Raw genomic sequence first — 21,015 nt, 5'->3', positions numbered from 1 at the left:
TGTATCACTGGTCAGTGGTCAGAAAGGGTTGAAAAATACCTCTGTAAACAGTACTAATATGTTACATAGACTTACATCTAAGACATAATTTAGAAAACAATTTAAATGGTGGATTTACAATGAGAAAAAAATTGTGGAAACATTGATAAAGCATAATGCTTCTTTTCTTTCTTTTTTTCCTCTTTTTATATTTAAGCAACTAGAAGCCATTTGTGTCAAGGTGACATCTGGAGAGCCTAAATGTCAGGAAAGGCCAATGCCCCTGTTGGCTACCATCCAGCCCAAAACACCAAGACAGAGCCAGCCCTCCAGCAGCAGTTCCAGCCGTGTGGGACTTTGTGTCACTAACCCTCAGCTGCTCAAGATTCAGCCCCTCATGAGAATCAGGCCCCTGCCGTGCTTTCTGAGTGACTTGCCTCAGCCTCCTGCTCAGGTGTTCATACAGAGGCCACTGCCTGCCCCCCAACAAGTCCCTGCAAAGATACTCACAACCCCTAAGCCTTCAAATGGACAGGGCTCCACATTGACTCCTTTGTCAGCCTCTGACCCACCAGTGGTAACACCTGTTTCATCCAGTTCAGCTCATTTATTTATTTCCAACTTGCATACAAAACATACTGAGAAATTAAAAAAATCTTTAAAAGTGAAAACACGTTCTGGACGGATATCTCGGCCTCCGAAATATAAAGCTAAAGATTATAAATTCATAAAAACAGAGGATTTGGCAGATGGTCATCTGTCAGATTCTGATGATTATTCAGAACTAAGTGTGGAAGAAGATGAGGACCAGAGGGACAAGCAGGCACTCTTTGACTTATCAAGCTGTTCTCTGAGGCCCAAAACTTTTAAGTGTCACACTTGTGAAAAATCCTACATAGGAAAGGGGGGACTTGCCCGGCATTTTAAACTTAATCCAGGGCATGGCCAGCTGGAACCTGAGAAGCTGCTCTCTGAGAAAGCTGGTGGGAGTGTGATCCAAGGGTGCCTGGAGGAAGGGACCTTCCTGGAGCTGTCCACACCAGCTGCTCTACAGGGGGAAGGCACCCTCTCCTGCTATGCCACAGAGACAGAATCAGCACGGGGTGACCTGCAGGTAACATGTCTGCCTCGGTATGGTATCCTTGTTTCTGCCCCTGTCTGCCCATCCTTGAACCATTACATTGTCTCATGGGGGCAGAGGCAAAGGCAGGACTAGAGTCATGTAGCTGGGTACCCTGGATCCCGCTGGTGTTTGCACAGCTGCCAAATAAGTCAGAAGACGTGTATCTTTGTTCACATGATTTGAAGGGAGTGCAGCCATCAAATCATGTCAACAGAGTATCATGGCTGACACTGATATTACAGAGTGTTGGGAAAGGCCATGGCAGTCCACAGCAGTGCTTCCTGAACTTTCTTTTTTTTTTTTTTTTTGCAGAGACAGAGTCTCACTTTATGGCCCTTGGTAGAGTGCCGTGGCCTCACACAGCTCACAGCAACCTCCAACTCCTGGGCTTAAGCGATTCTCTTGCCTCAGCCTCCCGAGTAGCTGGGACTACAGGCGCCCGCCACAACGCCCGGCTATTTTTTGGTTGCAGTTTGGCCGGGGCTGGGTTTGAACCCGTCACCCTCGGTATATGGGGCCGGTGCCTTACCGACTGAGCCACAGGCACCGCCTGCTTCCTGAACTTTCAACAGTACCAAGATGCTCAGCTTGTCCTCTCTGTATGTTGTACGTTTTTTTTTTTTTTTTTTTTGAGACAGTCTTACTTTCTCACTCTTGGTAGAGAGCTGTGGTGTCATCGCTCACAGCAACCTCAAACTCCTGGGCTCAAGCGATTCTCTGGTCTCATCCTCCCAAGTAGCTGGGACTACAGGCACCCATCACAACACCCGGCTATTTTTAGAGATGGGGTCTTGCTCTTGCTCTTGCTCAGGCTGGTCTTGAACCTATGAGCTCAGGCCTTCCACCGGCCTCGACCTCCAAAGTTCTGGGATTACAGGTGTGAGCCACTGTGCCCAGCTGTTTTGCCCATTCTTTTTTTTTTTTTTCTTTTTGACTTACTTCAAATTTATTTTTTTCTTCTGTAGCAAGTTTTTTTCTTTTTTTTTTTTTTTGTAGAGACAGGGTCTCACTGTACCGCCCTCGGTAGAGTGCTGTGGCGTCACACGGCTCACAGCAACCTCTAACTCTTGGGCTTACACGATTCTCCTGCCTCAGCCTCCCAAGCAGCTGGGACCACAGGTGCCTGCCACAACGCCCGGCTATTTGTTTTGTTGCAGTTTGGCCAGGGCTGGGTTTGAACCCGCCACCCTTGGCAAATGTGGCCGGCGCCCTACTCACTGAGCCACAGGCGCCACCCCTGTAGCAAGTGTCTTAACATGAAATCTTAGATCATAGAGTTGTGACTTTTATTTTTATTTATTTTTTTTTTTTGTAGAGACAGAGTCTCACTGTACCGCCCTCGGGTAGAGTGCCGTGGCGTCACACGGCTCATAGCAACCTCTAACTCTTGGGCTTACGCGATTCTCTTGCCTCAGCCTCCCGAGCAGCTGGGACTACAGGCGCCCGCCACAACGCCCGGCTATGTTTTTGTTGTACTTTGGCCGGGGCTGGGTTTGAACCCGCCACCCTCGGCATATGGGGCTGGCGCCCTACTCACTGAGCCACAGGCGCCGCCCTTTTTTTTTTTTTTTTATTAAGTCATATATACATAGATCATGACTATATTTATGTATATGTGGGATACAATGTTGTTGATTTTTTTTTTTTTGTAGAGACAGAGTCTTGCTGTACCTCCCTTGGTAGAGTGCCATGACGTCACACGGCTCACAGCAACCTCTAACTCCTGGGCTTATGCGATTCTCTTGCCTCAGCCTCCTGAGCAGCTGGGACTACAGGCGCCCGCCACAACACCTGGCTAATGTTGTTGATTTTTTTATACAATCTGAGGTGTTTACATCAAACCAATCATTTTTTTTTTTTGAGACAGAATCTCAAGGTGTCGCCCTGCATAGAATTCTGTGGCATCACAGCTCACAGCAACCTCAAATTTGGGCTTAAGCTATTCTCTTGCCTCAGTCTCCCAAGTAGCTAGGACTATAGGCACCCACCACTATGCCCAGCTAATTTTTGGTTGCAGTTGTCATTGTTCAGCAGGCCCAGGCCTGGTTTGAACTCGCTGCCTTCAGTGTATGTGGCAGGGCGCTGCCTGTTTTGCCCATTCTGGAACTTTTTTTTTTTTTTTAAGGACGGGGTCTTGCTCTGTTGGTGGAGCTAGAATGCAGTGGTGTGATCATAGCTGCCTGCAACCTCAAAATGCCAGGCTCAAGCGAGCCTCCTCCCTCAGCCTCCTGAGTAGCTGGGACTACAGCTATGCACCACCACACATGGCAAATTTTAAAAATTCTTTGTTTTTGTGGCTCAGCGCTCATAGCTCAGCAGCTAGGGTGCCAGCCACATACACCGGAGCTGATGGGTTCAAATCCAGCCCAGGCTTGTCAAACAACAATGACGACTGCAACCAAAAAATAGCTGGGCATTGTGGTGGGCGCCTATAGTCCCAGCTACTTGGGAGGCTGAGACAAGAAAATCGCTTAAGCCCAAGACCTTCAGGTTGCTGTGAGCTGTGATGCTATGGCACTCTACCCAGACATAGTGAGACTGTGTCTCAAAAAAGAAATGTTTTTTATCTTGCTATGTTGCTTGGGCTGGCCTCAAATTCTTGGCCTCAAGTGATCCCTTGCCTTGCCTCCCAGAGTGCTAGGATTACAGGCTTGAGCCACCACACTCAGCCCTACAGCTTTATTCTTGTCAAAATTGTTTTGTCTATTCAGGATGCCTTGAGATTCCATATGAATTTTAGGATGGATTTTTCTATTTCTGTAAAAAAAACTTTATGGGAAATTTTGATGCAATTGCATTGAATCTGCAGATCACTTTGTGTAGTATGTACATGTTAATATTAAATCTTCTAATTTGGGGGCAGCACCTGTGGCTCAGTGGGGCGCCGGACCCATATACTGAGGGTGGTGGGTTCAAACCCAGCCCCGGCTAACTAAAACAGCAACAACAACTGCAACAACAACAACAAAAGCCGGGTATTGTGGCAGGTGCCTTTAGTCCCAGCTACTTGGGAGGCTGAGGCAAGAGAATCACTTAAGCTTTAAGAGTTGGAGATTGCTGTGAGCTGGCAACAAAGCGAGACTCTGTCTCAAAAAAAAAAAAAATAAAAACTTCCAATTTTTGAACAAAGGATGTATTTCCATTTATGTCATCTCTAATTTCTTTCTTTTAGCAGTGACTAAAAGGTCACAACTAAAACTCTTGGGCTTAAGCAATTCTCTTGCCTCAGCATCCTGAGTAGCAGGGACTACAGGTACCCGCCACAACACCCAGCTATTTTTTGGTTGCAGTTGTCATTGTTGTTTAGCAGGCCGGGCTGGGCTTGAACCTGCCAGCTTCAGTGTATGTGGCTGGTGCCCTACTCACTGACCTACAAGTGCCAAGCCTTGTTTTGTTTTGAGACAGAGTCTTCTTTGTCGCCCTCTGTAGAGTGCTCTGGTGTCATAGCTCACAGAAACCTCGAACTCTTGGGCTCAAGTGATTCTCTTGTCTCACACTCCCAGGTAGCTGGGACTATAGGCGCCCCCTACATTGCCCAGCTATTTTTAGAGATGGGGGTCTTGCTCTTGCACAGGCTGGTCTCAAAACACCTGTGAGCTCAGGCAATCCACCTGCCTTGGGCTCCCAGAGTTCTGGGATTAAAAGCTTGAGCCACTGGGCGGCGCCTGTGGCTCAGTGAGTAGGGCGCCGGCCCCATATGCCGAGGGTGGCGGGTTCAAACCCAGCCCTGGCCAAACTGCAACCAAAAAATAGCCGGGCGTTGTGGCGGGCGCCTGTAGTCCCAGCTGCTCGGGAGACTGAGGCAAGAGAATCGCGTAAGCCCAAGTTAGAGGTTGCTGTGAGCCGTGTGACGCCACGGCACTCTACCCGAGGGCGGTACAGTGAGACTCTGTCTCTACAAAAAAAAAAAAAAAAAAAAGCTTGAGCCACCGCTCCTGGCCCCTATTATAATTCTTTTTTTTTTCCCTGTAGATTAGTAGTAGCATCCCCATTTTCACTTCTGATTTCAGTAATTTGAGTATTTTTCTGATTTTTACTTATTTCACATAGCTGAAGTGCTGTCAATTTTGATGATCTTTACCATATTGAAATTTATTTAGAGATTTTAACTTATCAAACATGTCTGATGTATTTTTGTGTGCCATATGGTATAGGCAAATTATTTTTAAAATAGCAGTTAGATAACTTTAACAAATGGCAGGTCTGTGTAGTCTTCCTCCTACTCTACTTTAAATTCACTTCTTCCTTTTTCTTGAACGTGTATTGGCTGTTATTTTATTTGTGTCTCTGTTTTGTCTAGATAATTATAGTGAGAGTATGGGTGAGTATCCCTTAGCCAAAATTCTTGGGACCAGAAGTATCTCAGATTTCAGATTTTAGAATACAGTAGAACCTCCGTAGTTGACAACTTCCCTACATTGACCACCTTCTTAAGTTGACCTAATTTTCATAGACCACACATGCACCACATGAACTTATCAGTATAGTAGACATAGTTCCTTATTCGACCACCTCCATATATTGATCAGTTTGTTACAGTCTCTTGGGTGGTCAACTTACAGACGGTCTACTGTATTTGCATTTTACTGGTTGAGCACCCTGCAGGGTTGATGGGTTCGAACCCAGCCCTGGCCTGCTGAAAACAAAAAAATAGCTGGTGCTGTGGCGGGTGCCTGTTGTCCCAGCTACTCGGAAGGCTGAGGCAAGAGAATCGCTTAAGCCCAAGAGTTGGAGGTTGCTGTAAGCTGTGACACCATGGCACTCTACCAAGAGTGACAAAGTGAGACTCGGTCTCAAAAAAAAAAGTTTTAGCTTTTGGATTGTTGGATTTGGGATGTTCAACCTTAATTTGTAGTTTTCGAAGTGTTAAATAGAGAAACCAGCACTGGAATCAATGTGATTCCTTTTTTTCTTTTTTAAGAGACAGGGTCTTGCTCTGTCTCCTAGGCTGGAACGTTTTAAATTTTTGTAGAGATGGAGTCTCACTCTGTTATCCAGGCTGGTCTTAAACTCCTGGGCCAAGCAAACCTCCTGCCTCAGCCTCTGAAGTAGTTGGGATTATAGGCGCAAGCCACTATATCTGGCTCCATTGTGATTCCTTCCTGAGAGTTTGTAACTAGTGACTTGGAAGATATGAAAAATGAGTACCTGCCTGCTTTGGCCCCCTCATTCACTATAGTGCAGCAGGGGTCTTGAGGGAGGGGTGAGGCTGTGGCTACTAGGGGTAAGGCCTACAGATTGGTGCCTTAAAGTTTGAGCTGATACTCTCGGGCCCAGGAGATCTATATTGAGGTCTAGTTGTAGAACCATGGGATAGCCCTGTTAAAATTAAAAAATACTATCTTGCCCTGTAGCACTGCCCTCAATAAGAATAACAACGACAATGCCATTTATTGCATGCCTACTTTATGTAGGCCCTTTGTGTGAGGAGTATCACAGAAATTTTCTTAATTCTATGAGAGCCCTGAAAGGTAGATGCAATAATTCCTTCTTGAAATGAGGCACATGAGGCTTAGAGAGGATGATTGACCCATCCCAGGTCATAGCACATCTAGGTCTCTCTCCAAGGGGAATTAGTCCTAGATCTTCTAACTTCAAAGCCCACACTCTAGATCAGGCTGCTTCTTTTATGTGGTTCTGTGCCTCTCCTGGATGGTAAAACTCCAACTTTTGAAAAACTTGCCTACTTTTCTTTTCTTTTTTAAGACAGAGTCTCACTATGTCTTAAAAAAGACACCCTCGGTAGAGTGCCCTGGCATAATAGCTCACAGCAACCTCAAACTCTTAGGCTTAAGTGATTCTCTTACTTTAGCCTCCGTAGGCACTATGGGACTATAGGCACCTGCCATAATGCCCAGCTATTTTTTATTTGTAGTTGTCATTGTTGTTTAGCAGGCCCAGGCTGGACTTGAACCCGCCAGCATTGGTGTATGTGGCCGACACCCTACTCACTGAGCGATGGGCACCAAGCCATTATCCTACTTTCCTTAAGTTTTAGCAGGGCCAGGGTAATTTGGGAGACCATAATTAGCCTCCTCAAAATATGAAAAGTTGTTGACAATAAAAAGCAGATGTTCTCTGCCTTCTTTCTATTTGCCTAAAAGCAAGACATAGATTTGCAAAGATAAAACGTATCCTGCCCCTCTCCCTACCAGGAAAACAAAAGTTAGCCACTGAAGATAGCTTTAGACTCTTATCTAAACGTTTTTTTTTTTTTTGAGACAGAGTGTCACTCTATCGCCCTTGGTAGAGTGCTGTGACATCACAGCTCACAGTAACCTCCAACTCTTGGGCTTAGATGATTCTCTTGCCTCAGCCTCCCAAGTAGCTGGGACTACAGGCGCCTGCTACAATGCCCGGCTTTTTTTTTGTTGCAGTTTTGCTGGGGCCAGGTTCAAATCTGCCACCCTTGGTATATGGAGCCTGTGCCACAGGTGCCGCCCTGCTTTAGACTCTTGTCAGCTTGGAGTTGATAGTAGAGGAATCTACATTATCTTTACTAATTAACTTTATTTGCCAGTTATTTACTATCTCTCAAGTTGCCCTCCAGTAGAGATTCAAAGTCGTTTTCATTTGTCACTTCTCTAAAAATTTACTTTTTTTTTTTGAGACAGAGTCTCACTTTGTTGCCCTCAGTAGAGTGCCGTGGCGTAACAGCTCACAGCAACCTCCAGCTCTTAGGCTTAGGTGATTCTTTTGCTTTAGCCTCCCGAGTAGCTGGGACTACATCTTGTCTCAGCCTCCTGAGTAGCTGGGACTACAGGCACCTGCCACAATGCCTGGCTGGTTTTTTGTTGCAGTTTGGCTGGGGCCGGGTTCGAACCCCCCACCCTTGGTGTATGGGGCCGGTGCCCTACTCACTGAGCCACAGGTGCCACTTGGAGAAAAGTCATTTTAAGAGTTAAGAGGACATACTCTGTGGTAGCTGAATACTTTCTTTCTATTTGCTCATTTAACCTCTATCTGTCCTGGGATGTATAGATATATTATTATTCCTAGTTTCAGAAGAGGGAATTGGCAGAGAATGACAAAATTGCTAGACAACGTCAGATCCAGAATTCTCTTCAAAAAGCCATGCTCATCCATGGACATTGGAGTACATTAGTGGCACTCTGGGAGGCTGAGGCAGGAGGATTGCTTCAGCTCAGGAGTTTTGAGACCAGTCTGAGCAAGAGCAAGACCCCATCTGTACTAAAAATAGAAAAATTAGCCAGGTGTAGTGGTGTGTGCCTATAGTCCCAACTACTTGGGAGGCTAAGGCAGGAGTATCACTGGAAATCAGGAGTTTATGGTTGCTGTGAGCTGGGCTGATGCCAGAGCATTCCAGCCCAAGAAAGGAACACTCTGTCTCAAAAAATAGAAATATAAAAAAGGTTATGGATAAGTTATGAATTAGAAACAAAATTCAGGTCAATTTTTAAGATGACAGTCGTATCAGAGAAGTTTCTTATTTCCTTTTCATCAACACCCAGGGTTACAGTTTAGCAGCCCAGACTCTTTACTGCTATGGCTAACATTCATCCAGTATCGTAAAGGGATATTTTGTTGGGAAAGTCTAAGATGCATTGATTATAGTTAACATGTCTTGATTACGTGAAGAAGAAATTAATTCAGTGAGTTTCTTGCTTTTGACTTGATATTTTTCTGCTTTCAGGTTTTTATAGCAGTATATAAAGCATGATTTTATTTTATTTTATTTTTGGGTGTGCAACACTGTCTAGAATGGTCAGTATGTAGAAGTTGAAGAGGCATTGGTGTCTGAACCAGAAAATGGAAGTCATTCTGCTTTTTGGGTATCAGAAAAACACCTGGGATCTGGAAGTGGATGTTCTGAGACCTGTGCGGAGTCCAGCACAGCCATCCTTCAGCAGAGAAGAGCACCTCAGCCACACGAGAGCCCTGCTGTAGCAGGAGGACAGAAAACATCCAAGGGCAAAGCCAGGCTTAAGGAGGTACATCACTCTTACAACCCTGTGCTCGAAATGTGTTTCTCTGGCATGGCATGTGCCAATTCACTATTAGCCTTCTGAATTTAAAAGCAAAATACCCAGATCAACTAAACATTTCACCTGAAATATAATTGGATAAAATATGTAATAAATTCAAGGATAATATTATCTGAAATAATTTACAGGTTTACCTGATTAAAATGACAATAAGTTCATCATAACCTGTGTTTATGTGAAGCAGTTCAGAAAACAATGAAATTAGTTGAATTTAATTGGGTTGACTTAGAAAATTAGAACCCTAAACTCACGCAAATTATCTTAGACTAGAATATATTTATTTGCCAGGTAATGGCCAAGTGAATACCTTAAAGAAAAGAAGTGGATGGGCGGCACCTGTTACTCAGTGGGTAGGGTAATGGCCCCATATACTGAGGGTGGCAGACTCAAACCTGGCCCCGGCCAAACTGCAACAACAACAACAACAAAAATAGTCAGGTTTTGTGGTGGGTGCCTGTAATCCCAGCTACTCAGGAGGCTAAGGCAAGAGAATCGCCTAAGCCCAGGAGTTGGAGGTTGCTGTGAGCTGTGTGACGCCACAATACTCTACCGAGGGCAATAAAGTGAGACTCTGTCTCTTAAAAAAAAAAAAGAGAGAAGAAGTGGAAAATATAGCAAGAGAGAACATGAGGTAAGTTAGTAAGACGACTGGCCTCCAGAAAGAGTGGCTGTTAGGGGGCCCAGAGCCTAAATATATACAAAAAGAAGAAGTGGTGGTTTTCAGAGAGGAAGTGGATTTCCTAGAAACTTTCTTGAGGCAAACTATAATGTTACTTGTTCTAGCAGCAAATTTACACCCTGGTAAGTTAGCATTACTCTCATTTGAGCTTGTATTGTGATAGTCCTTGATTGATCTTTAGAAGTAAGAGGTAGGGTAGTCTTTGACCTGATGCCAACATGATAAAAGGTCCTTATAGGCCTCAATTCATTTATTCATTCATTCATTCATACAGTAAGTATTCATTATATAGTAAGTGTTACCCCATCTTAGTAGATAATCTGGAATTCAGAGAGGCTACATAACTTGCACAAGATCATCCTTGAGGTAGGTGGCAGATCCAGAATTTGAATCCAGGCTATTTGATGTCTATTTGGTGTGTGATAATGTCTAAGAAAGGGTGTCTGAGTGAGGCCCAAGCTAGTCTGTGACCCTGATATAATGATACTATCAACTTGATTTACAATGCCCCATTGGTTCCACAGAGAATTGGAGGACCCTTATCTGAGATAATTCATAAGTTTTGTCTGTTTAAAATGCTAATAGGGCCTTTTTTTGTTTGTTTGTTAGTTTTTAGAAACAGAGTCTCACTTTATTACCCTCGGTAGACTGCCGTGGCATCACAGCTCATAGCAACCTCCAACTCCTGGGCTTAGGTGATTCTCTTGCCTCAGCCTCCTGAGGTCCGGCTATTTTTTGTTGCAGTTTGGCCGGGGCTGGGTTACGAACCAACCGCGGTATACCCACTGAGCCCTACCCACTGAGCCACAGGCACTGCTTTTGGGCCTTTGATGTAGCTTCAAGAGCTGCTTGCCTTTGTAAGTTTGGAATAATTATAACCTGTGTTTACCTGGAAGCAATTTCAAAAACAATAGAAATGGTTTTCTAAATGGTAATGGGGCCATTCTCAACTCTTACAGGTTAGAATTGCTCCTAGAAATGGACACTAATTTATACATTTATTGGGTATAAGTATCAGGCCCTTTTCTGGGTATGAAGAGGACAGTGTGCACAAGATGGACACAGCTCCTGCTCTTGGGGGAGAAAGATAATAGGCAAGCCAGTCAGTTGACAGAATGTCAGGGGATGGGAGCATTAAGCAGAAAATTGAGAGGATGCCCTGTTTGCTATTATTAAGCTCATCTGGAATTTAGGCCAGGTCATGACAAGGTAATACCTTATATTCTGACTTTCCTGCACTTCCTGTAGAGATGAAATAAGCTGGCCATTTCTTTCTAAGTGTTTTTGAAAGTCATAATTAAACTTTGTTTTGGAGACAAGGTATCACTCTGTTGCCCAGGTTGGAGTACAGTGGTACAATCACAGCTCACTGCAGCCTTGAACTCTGGGCTCAAGGTTCCTCCTGCCTTGGCTTCCAAAATTTCTGGGATCACAGGCATGAGCCACTGTACCTGGCTATAATTAAATATCTTTGTCTTATGAAAAATAAAAGGCTTTCCTTTAGCTTTTCTGCCTGTTTTATGAGCATCTGTAGCCCTCGTCTGAACCCTTTCCAGTCCTTTTTTTTTTTTTTTTTTTTGTAGAGACAGAGTCTCACTTTATGGCCCTCGGTAGAGTGCCGTGGCCTCACACAGCTCACAGCAGCCTCCAATTCCTGGGCTTAAGCGTAGAGTGCCGTGGCCTCACACAGCTCACAGCAACCTCCAATTCCTGGGCTTAAGCGATTCTCTTGCCTCAGCTTCCCGAGTAGCTGGGACTACAGGCGCCTGCCACAACATCCGGCTATAGGTAGACCTTTCTGGAGCATTGGATCTCTTAAATGAAACATCTTTATCCAAGTGTGCCCTCTACTTTCCATGTCTCATGTCTGAGCAGAGCCCACAAGCTGGCTTCCTGTCTACCTCAGCCCTGCCTTGTCAAGGGCTGCTTCATCTTCTGGGGATGCAAGCTGGGAACCCACAGCCATTCTTGACCCTTTCTCCTTCACTCACTGCCTGTGTCCTGTGGTCACTAAGCCCCAAGGACTGTGCCCCCTGTGCATCTCTTGCCCACCTACACCCCTGTTCTCACCTGGTCCTCATCTTTTCCTGCCTGTACTTTGGCAGTAGTCTTCTGACTGCTTCTCTGCACCATCCAAGGGATGCCCCTAAAACCACCCTCCGCACCTACCTTTAGAAAGTAATCCAAATCTAGGGTGGCGCCTGTGGCTCAAGGAGTAGGGCACCGGCCCCATATACCGGCAGTGGCAGGTTTAAGCCCAGCCCTGGCCAAAACTGAAAAAAAAAAAAAAAAAAAGAAAAGAAAAGAAAGTAATCCAAAACTTTGGCTCCTCCCAGCCTAGGCCTGTGCTGCCCTTAGACCTCCTGGCCTGCTAGTCCGAGATGCTGCCTCCAACTGTGCTTCTGTCTTCTCTGCACCTGAGCTCCTGGCATAAACAGTTGCTTCCTGTGCTGGTCACCTAGGTCATGTGGCACAGCCTCTGGTGTCGTAGGTTTGCATTTCTGTCTCCCATACTAGTCAGTGAGCCCAGGAGGGCAGACCGCACATTTCCTCATTGCTCTGTCTTCATTCCAGGGCCAGATACCCAGGAACTTGTCAGAGCTTGTCTGTGGGGACTCAAACTTTGAAGCCAGAATGGATCACAATACTTTGGTAATGGGCAAACAAATGAGATATTTGATAAAGCAGAATGCTTCTAGTATGGAGTTGCCTAGCTGCTGAGTTTTGGGGAACTTTCTGTCCTTTATGTTTGTGTTGCACCAGCTTGTTAGTTATTGAGAAATTCTTTCAGGGCTACCAAATGTGTCACATGCTTTCTTCTAGAGTCTTTGAGCAGCCATTGATGGGGAAGGAACTGTGAGGTGTGTGTGTGTGAGCACAGTGCTATGTGTGAGCAAGGAGGTGGGGACAGCTGAGTTAGAGTCCCAACTCCTTTGACTATTTGCTGCTCTCTTCTTTCTACCCAACACCTATTTGGTGGTAGTGGGCATTTGTATTTGCATTTCTTTTCATTCATTTCCAAATCTCTTAAAATTTTAGGGTAGGGGTATCCGGAAAGGCAGGAAAGGGGAAGGGAGGAGAGTAGTAGTAGAAGATCAGGAGCAGGATATGAAGATGAAGAAGATTAACTTGGAGTTAAGGAACAGAGCTCCTGGGGAGGTGACAGATTTAGTTCTTGATAATTAAATTATCAAGTATCATTTAAGCCTGATACTTTTTTTTAATATGACAGTTTAGACTTTAAGTCAAAGTTTCAAAAGAACTCAGTTGTGTTAGCTGTTTAGCAGTGAATGCTATCAGCCTTTTATCATCAGAATTCGTGATGTTTATTTAGACTGCTACTGAGACATAAGCTACTGTACATCTAAACATCCTGAATCCTGGCCAAACACAATGGCTCCTGCCTATAATCCCAGAACTCTCAGAGGTCGAGGCAGGAGAATTGCTTCAGGCCTGGAGTTTGAGACCAGTTTGAGCAACATAGCCAGGCTCCGAATCTGCAAAAAATAGAAGAAGTAGGCAGGTATGATGGCTCAGGCCTGTAGTCCCAGGTACTCAGGAGTCTGAGGTGGGAGGATAGTCTGGGCAATGGAACAAAACCCTGTCTTTGAATGATACTTTTTTGTTTTTTTGAGACAGAGTCTCACTGTGTCACCTTAGGTAGAGTGCTGTGGCATCACAGCTCACAGCAACCTCCCAACTCCTGGGCTTAAGAGATTCTCTTGCCTCAGCCTCCCAAGTAGCTGGGACTATAGGCGCCAACCACAATGCCCAGCTATTTTTTGGTTGTAGTTGTCATTGTTGTTTGGCAGGCCCAGGCTGGGTTCAAACCTGCCAGCCCTGGTGTATGTTGCTGGCACCCTAGCCGCTGAGCCTGAATGATACTTTTAAAGAAATAGAGATTTTGAGTATGGCTAACCTGGAACTAAGTTCACTTGCTCAGCTTCTCAGCTTAAATAAATTCCAAGAATTAGAGCTTAGTGACAATATAATTTCTGGAAGCTGGAAGTCCTGGCAGAGAAATGTCTAAGTCTTGTTCACTTTAATCTCAGGGGAAACAAAATCATAGATCTCAGTATAGTAGATGTTCTACAGAATCTTAAAAATTTAAAAAAGTTTTGACTTTTTTAACTGTGAGATCACAAATGTGGAAAATTATAGAGAAAGTATTTTTGAACTCCTACAGCAAATCACATAATTATATTTAATTAGAGGTTAATAAAAGCACAAGATTCTGAAGAGGAGGATAAGGATGGAGACAAAGATGATAAAGAGGAAGATGAAGCTTGCCCACCTGAAAGAGATGAGGAAGGGGGGAGGTTGAAGATAGGGATGAAGATGAAGCTGACTCAGAATAGAGAAAGGGAGAAGCATCAGGAAGCCTCTTACACTCAGTGAAAGAAGAAATTGAAGATGAAGTAGATAATGATGGGGCCGTGTTGAATAAGGGAAAAAAGAAGAAACTCTTTGAGGGGAAAAGAGGAAACAAGATGCTGAAGATGATGTAGAAGAAGAAGATGACTAAATCATTCTAAGACCAAATTCCATAATGTTCCAGGGTATGCGATAGAGTGACCTCATCTTCTTTGTTTCTTCATGTATGATAGCTGTCCCTATAGAAGGTAATGTGTAACTTTTTATAGGAAACATGTGGTTTTACTTTTTTTGCCTCATTCCAAATACGGTTTACTAGTCTGTTAATGATCATATTATTATGTATGAAAATTTTCATTGACTCCTCCCCTAGCAATTCCCTAGCAATTTATTTAGAATCTTAATTTTTCTTTTCTTTTTTTTTTGAGACAGAGCCTCAAGCTGTCACCCTGGGTAGAGTGCCATGGCATCACAGCTCACAGTAACCTCCAATTCCTGGTCTCGGGCGATTATCCTGCCTCCGCCTCCCAAGTAGCTGGGACTACAGGTGCCCACCACAATGCTCGGCTATTTTTTGGTTACAGCAGTCATTGTTGTTTGGCAGGCCCCGGCTGGATTCAAACCTGCCAGCTCAGGTGTATGTGGCTGGCGCCTTAGCCGCTTGAGCCACAGGCACCGAGACTCTTTTTTTTTTTTTTTTTTTTTGAGACAGAGTCTCAAGCTGTTGTCCTAGGTAGAGTGCCTTGGTGTCATAGGTCACAGCAAACTTAAACTCTTGGGCTTTAGCCATTCTTCTGCCTCAGCCTCCCAAGTAGCTGGAACTATAGGCGCCCACCAAAACGCCTGGCTACTTTTTTGTTGCAGTTGCCATTGTTTTAGCTGGCTGTGGCCAGGTTCGAACCTGCCAGCCTTGGTGTATGTGGCTGGGGCCTTACCCACTGAGGTATGGCGCTGCCCCTAGAATCTTAATTTTTCTAATTCAAGCTTGCTGTGTTATCCATTTGTAGCTCATAATTAAGACATGATCACTTTTACACAGGTGTAGTCTGATGCATTTCATTCATAAAGTGTTTTTGATGTTTTTCTTCGTTTTGTTTTTGGAGACAGTCTCACTTTCTCACCTTAACTAGAATGCAGTGGGGTCACCATAGCTCACTGCAACCTCAAACTCCTGGGCTTAAATAATTTTCTTGTTTCAGCCTCCCAACTAGCTGAGACTATAGGTGCGTGCCACCATGCCTGGCTAATTTTTCTAGTTTATGTAGAGATGGGGTCTCATTCTTGGGGTCTGAAATTCCCAACCTGAAGCTATTCGTCTGCCTCAACCTCCCAGAGGGCTAGGATTACACATGTTAGCTACCATGCCCTTATTCATAAGGTTTTAAAGTTACTTACAAAGTAACCAAAGCAGTCAACATGAAATGACAATAGTCTCTTGAATAATAAGTTGGTTATTTTGGGGGGCGGTGCTGTGGCTCAGTGAATAGGGCACTGGCCCCATATACTGAGGGTGGCAGGTTTGAACCCAAACGGCAACAAAAAAATAGCCGGGGGTTGTGGCAGGCACCTGTAGCTATCCAGGAGGCTGAGGCAAGAGAATCACCTAAGCTCAAGAGCTGGAGGTTGCTGTGAGCTGTGACACCACAGCACTCTACCGAGGACAATATAGTAAGACTGTCTCAAAAAAAATTAAAAATTGTTTCATGTCTTAGATTTAAGTCTTTTATCCATCTTGAGTCAAATTTTGTAAGTGGTAAATGGTGTGGGTCCAGTTTTAGTCTTTTACATGTTTCTCCAGTTCTCCCAGCACAGAAAGACGTTTGTACTAGATTGTTTATCACTGCTCAATTTATAATCACCAAGATGTGGAAACAGCCTAAATGCCCATCAACCCAGGAATGGATTAACAAACTTCAGTATATGTGTCTCATGGAATACTATTCAGCCATACAAAGATGGTGACTTTACATCTTTTGTATTAACCTGGATAAAGTTAAAACACAATCTTGTTAATAAAGTATCCCAAGAATGGAAAAGCAAATATCCAATGTACTCAATACTAGTATGAAGCCAGTAGATGATCTAATACACGCCCATATGAGATAAAAATTCAATTCAAGTTGGGGGGAGGGAATCAGGAGGAGAGAAAGGAAGAGGGGAGGCGATGGGTGTGCTCCAATTTAATGGGCACAATATAAAGGTGCCCACCACCTCTTGGGTGCTGGACACAACTACAAGAGGGACTCCGCCTAACAAATGCAATATTGTAACCTAGTTGTTTATACCCTCACATTAACTTGAAATTAAAAAAAAAAAAAAGAAGAAGAAACACAGAGCCATGTGACCACAGAGGCAGAGTCTTGGAGTGATGTACCTACATGCCAAGCAGTGTCAAGCATTGCTGGTGACCTTCACAAACCAGGAAGAGGCAAAGAAGAATCTTCCCCTGGAGAGAGCCTGGCCCTGATGACACACTGATTTTAGACTTCTACCTCTAGATTCCACAGCGAAGAAATCTGTGTTTTTTCAAACCATCTCAGTCTGTTATGGCAATCCTAGGACATCAACTAACACACTTGGTTTAGAACAATTTTGATTTTAGTCCCCTGGCCTAGGCCCAGATTTCCTGAACATGCTTACTCTCAATGTCTGGATAAAAGTGTTCTTCTCTTAACAAGGAAAAGGGAGAAGGCAGGATGGCAATCAGTAATGTCTGCCTTCCAGTCCAAATAGATGGATATCCATTTTCTTATATTAGGGATAAAAGTTAAATCAGATGCTATTTGGAAATTATACATAAGCATAAAGAAGAAAACAGGAATGAGCATTAATCTCACTACCCAGACAGAATCACTGTTGCAATTTTATTACCCATTCTAGAGGTCCCTTCCTGACACGTGTGTATACTTGTTTGTTTTATGTATAAAATGACTACTTTTCTTACTTTTATGTCACTATGGATACCTCCCATTTTCCATTCTATTGGCGAGTTTGTTCCATGCTGGTTTTGGTTTGAGTTTTCCCCCAGGGTGGCACGATCCTCATGTAGACAGGACAGTAAAGATGGGCTGATATACCTGGAATATAGCATGGTCTCTGACGATTTTGTTCAATGGTTAAGAATTGTCCCAAATGAGAATGTATCCACCCCCATCTGGTTTCAGAACTATGACATTGTATAGCAGAGTAATAAGGAACATTATCAGGATCAGCAAAAAAGCAAACAAACAAACAAAAAAAACTTGTTTTCAGGCTGAGTGTGGTAGCCCACACCTATAATCCTAGCACTCTGTGAGGCTAAGGCTGGTGGATTTTTGAGCTCAGGAGTTACAGACCAGCCTGAACAAGAGCATAACCCCATCTCTGTGAAAAATATAAAAACTAGCAGGGCATTGTGGCAGGCACTTGTAATCCCAGCTACTCAGAAGGCTGAGCCCAGAGAATCTCTTAAACCTAAGAGTTGGAGGTTGCTGTGAGCTATGATGCCATGGTGCTCTACCCAGGGTGACAGAGAGAGACTCTGTCGCAAAAAAAAGAAATAAAGAAAAGAACAAAACAAAACCAAAAAATTTGTTTTCAAATGGGTATCTATTAAAAATAGAAAATATTTGGGATAAGTGTATGTGTCTCCTTATATGGCTACTAAGTGAAATACAGTGAGTAAACCAACACATCTCCCTTTTCATGGAGGTTCCATGTTTAAGGCAATTGCTTCTTTAGACTTTAGACTTAGTGTAGACTTTAGACTTAGTCTACATTTTTAAAAAGTTAGTGTCAGCAAATTAATTGAAATTATGCTTCTGTAGTGGGACTCATTTAAATTCCTGAGTATAGTACTACTGCTGTTGCTTTTTAGTTTAAAATGTATGACTTGGTGTTTTAAAGTAAAAATTATGAAGTTATTTGTGTAGTGACTAAAAAAGCTGTGCAACTAACTGAAACAAAACACTTACAATAAGTTTTGTAATAGGGGGATTGCAATCTCCAGAAGGCTAACATTCTTCTGATTTTAAAAATTGTAATGCCCTCTTCTAGTCCCTAAGAATTCTCATTGCATACATACTATGCCAGATTATAAAATACTTATTTTTAAAATGAAATCTATATATTGACTTTCTTATCAATTATCTTACTATGCCATCAAAATTACAGTTCTTTATTTGGAAAATAATACTTATTGCCTCCTAATAAATTTTAAGACTTACTTAGCTTTGTGGGTGGTCTTTTCATGGAAATAAGTAGGGGTGGCTTTTACATTTTGTAGAAGTTTTTGACCCTATTTTAATGATTTTTGTATGGTAGTATGTATGCAATATGTTAAGTTCCTTAAGAATATCTCCTTTCTCTGCCCGCTGCACAGCCACCTCAGCCAGCCTGCAGGTAGAAACATCGGGCTAAGCTCGTCCTGCCCCATTCAGCTGTACTCCCATTCTGTCAGTCCCCTGCCCCTGCTCCTGCCCCTGCCCTGTGTCTCCTCATTCCCATGCCTAACCTCTGCCATAATTTGCTGTTCAGCTGCTCCCTCCTTCCTGAGGGGCCTCAGGGCATGTGGGGGGTAGGCTGAGACCCCACCACCAAAGGTTGAGTGAGGTCTCCCTGATTGAGGACTTCACCCTTTGATTAAAGCAACTTCTGCTTCGGTGAAAAAAAAAAAAAAAAAAAAGAATATCTCCTTTGACTCGGCACCTGTAGCACAGTGGGTTATAGTGCCAGCAACATATACTGAGGGTGATGGGTTTGAAACTGGCCCAGGGCCAACTAAACAATGCAACAAAAAAATAGCTGGGCGTTGTGGGGCGGGGGTGCCTGTAGTCCCAGCTGCTTGGGAGGCTGAGGCAAGAGGATTGCTTAAGCCCAAGAGTTGGAAGTTGCTGTGAGCTGTGGTGCCTTGGCACTCTATCGAGGGTGACATAGTGAGACTCTGTCTCAAAAAAAAAAAAGAAAGAAAGAATATCTCCTTAATGGCAGCGCCCATACTCAGTGGGTAGAGCTCTGGGCACATATACCAAGGCTAGCAGGTTCGAACCCGGCTTGGGCTAGCTAAAACAACAATGAGAACTGCAACAACAACAAAATAGCTGGGCGTTGTAGCGGGCACCTGTAGTCCCAGCTACTTGGTAGGCTGAGGCAAGAGAATCACTTAAGCCCGAGTGTTGGAGGTTGCTATGAGCTATGACGCCACGGCACTCTACCCAGGGTGACAACTTGAGACTCTGTCTTTTAAAAAAAAAAAAAAAAGGTTGCTGTGAGCTGTGATGCCATGGCACTGTACTCAGGGGGATAGCTTGAGGCTCTGTCTCAAAAAAAAAAAAAAACTCTTTAAAAACTCTGAAGTGGCTCGGTGCCCGTAGCGCAGTGGTTACGGCACCAGCCACATACACCAAAGGTGGCGGGTTTGAACCTGGCCTGGGCCAGCTAAACAACGACAACTGCAACAAAAAAATAGCTGGGCATTGTGGCGGGCACCTGTAGTCCCAACTACTCAGGACGCTGAGGCAAGAGAATCACTTGAGCCCAAGAGTTTGAGGTTGCTGTGAGCTGTGACGCCAAGGCACTCTACCTAGGGTGCCATAGTGAGACTCTGTCTCAAAAAAAAAAAAAAAAAAAACTTTGAAGTGGGGAGAGGGGCGGGGGAAAAAAACTTTGAAGTTAAAAATAAATAAATAAATACTTTGAAGTTAATACTTTTGTACTTTGTATTGAAGTTAATACTGGGTTTTGAATAAAGCCATGACAGTATTAAAAACAAACCCCTCAAAATGTATTCTTTTATTGTTTATGACCGTTACTTATTTTTTTTCTGGGACTGCTGTAAGCTAAAATTTTTTATTTTCTTTTTTTTTTGAGACAGAGTCCCACTGGGTAGAGCGCTGTGCCATCACAGCTCACAGCAACCTTAAACCCTTGGGCTTAAGGGATTCTCTTGCCTCAGCCTCCCAAGTAGCTGGGACTATAGGCACCTGCCACAATACCTGGCTATTTTTTTTTTTTTGTAGAGACAGAGTCTCACTTTATCGCCCTTGGTAGAGTGCTATGGCGTCACACAGCTCACAGCAACCTCCAGTTCCTGGGCCTACGTGATTCTCTTGCCTCAGCCTCCCGAACAGCTAGGACTACAGGTGACTGTCACAACGCTCGGCTATTTTTTGTTGCAGTTCGGCTGGTGCTGGGTTTGAACCCGCCACCCTTGGTATATGGGGCCAGTGCCCTACTCACTGAGCCACAGGTGCTGCCCAATGCCTGGCTATTTTTTTGTTGCAGTGTCATTGTTGTTTAGCTGGCCCAGGCTGGTTTCGAACCCACCAGCCTCAGTGTTTGTGGCTGGCACCATAACTACTGTGCTACGGGCTCTGAGCCAAAAGATTTTATTTTTATTTTTTGAGACAGAGTCTCACTCTGTCATCTTTGGTAGAGTGCTCTGGTGTCACAGCTCACAGCAACCTCTAACTCTTGGGCTTAAGCAGTTCTCTTGCCTCAGCCTCCCAAGTATCTGTGTCTACAGGTCCCTCCTACAATGCCCGGCTATTTTTTTGTTGTTGTTGTCATTATTGTTTAGCAGGCCTGGACTGGGTTCAAACCCAGCAGCTCCGTTGCCTGTGGCCAGTGCCCAACTCACTGAGCTACGGATGCTGAGCTGGAAGCTAAAGTTTTGTTTTTTTTTTTTTTAAGCTAAAGTTTTTGAAGCTGAATTACTTCAAATAAACTGCAGATTTGTTATAATGTTTTTTTTAAAATGCTTTGTTCTGGTAGTTTCTCCAACAGTGTGACCAGGAGGACCTAGTGGAGTTGGCTCTACCACAGCTGGCTCAGGCTGTGACTGTATACGAATTTCTTCTGATGAAGGTGAGTCTCTT

At 44.0% G+C, this 21,015-nt stretch overlaps 1 protein-coding gene and 1 pseudogene across 1 annotated transcript in view; both read left to right on the top strand.

Annotated features, from left to right (window-relative positions):
- The window catches only part of ZNF839 (zinc finger protein 839), a 37,484-nt gene that overhangs the window by 7,711 nt on the left and 8,758 nt on the right, over nt 1-21,015 (top strand). Inside the window, 3 exon segments of the mRNA XM_053601268.1 lie at nt 197-1,093; nt 8,824-9,054; nt 20,912-21,004. Coding sequence (XP_053457243.1) covers nt 197-1,093; nt 8,824-9,054; nt 20,912-21,004 — 1,221 coding nt within the window.
- Nucleotides 12,459-17,873, top strand: LOC128593343 (acidic leucine-rich nuclear phosphoprotein 32 family member E-like; annotated as a pseudogene).

This window comes from Nycticebus coucang, chromosome 9 (genome assembly GCF_027406575.1).
Source record: "Nycticebus coucang isolate mNycCou1 chromosome 9, mNycCou1.pri, whole genome shotgun sequence".
NCBI lineage: Eukaryota > Metazoa > Chordata > Mammalia > Primates > Lorisidae > Nycticebus > Nycticebus coucang.
Note: the sequence above shows the minus strand (reverse complement) of the source record. Positions and strands in the feature narration are given on the sequence as shown.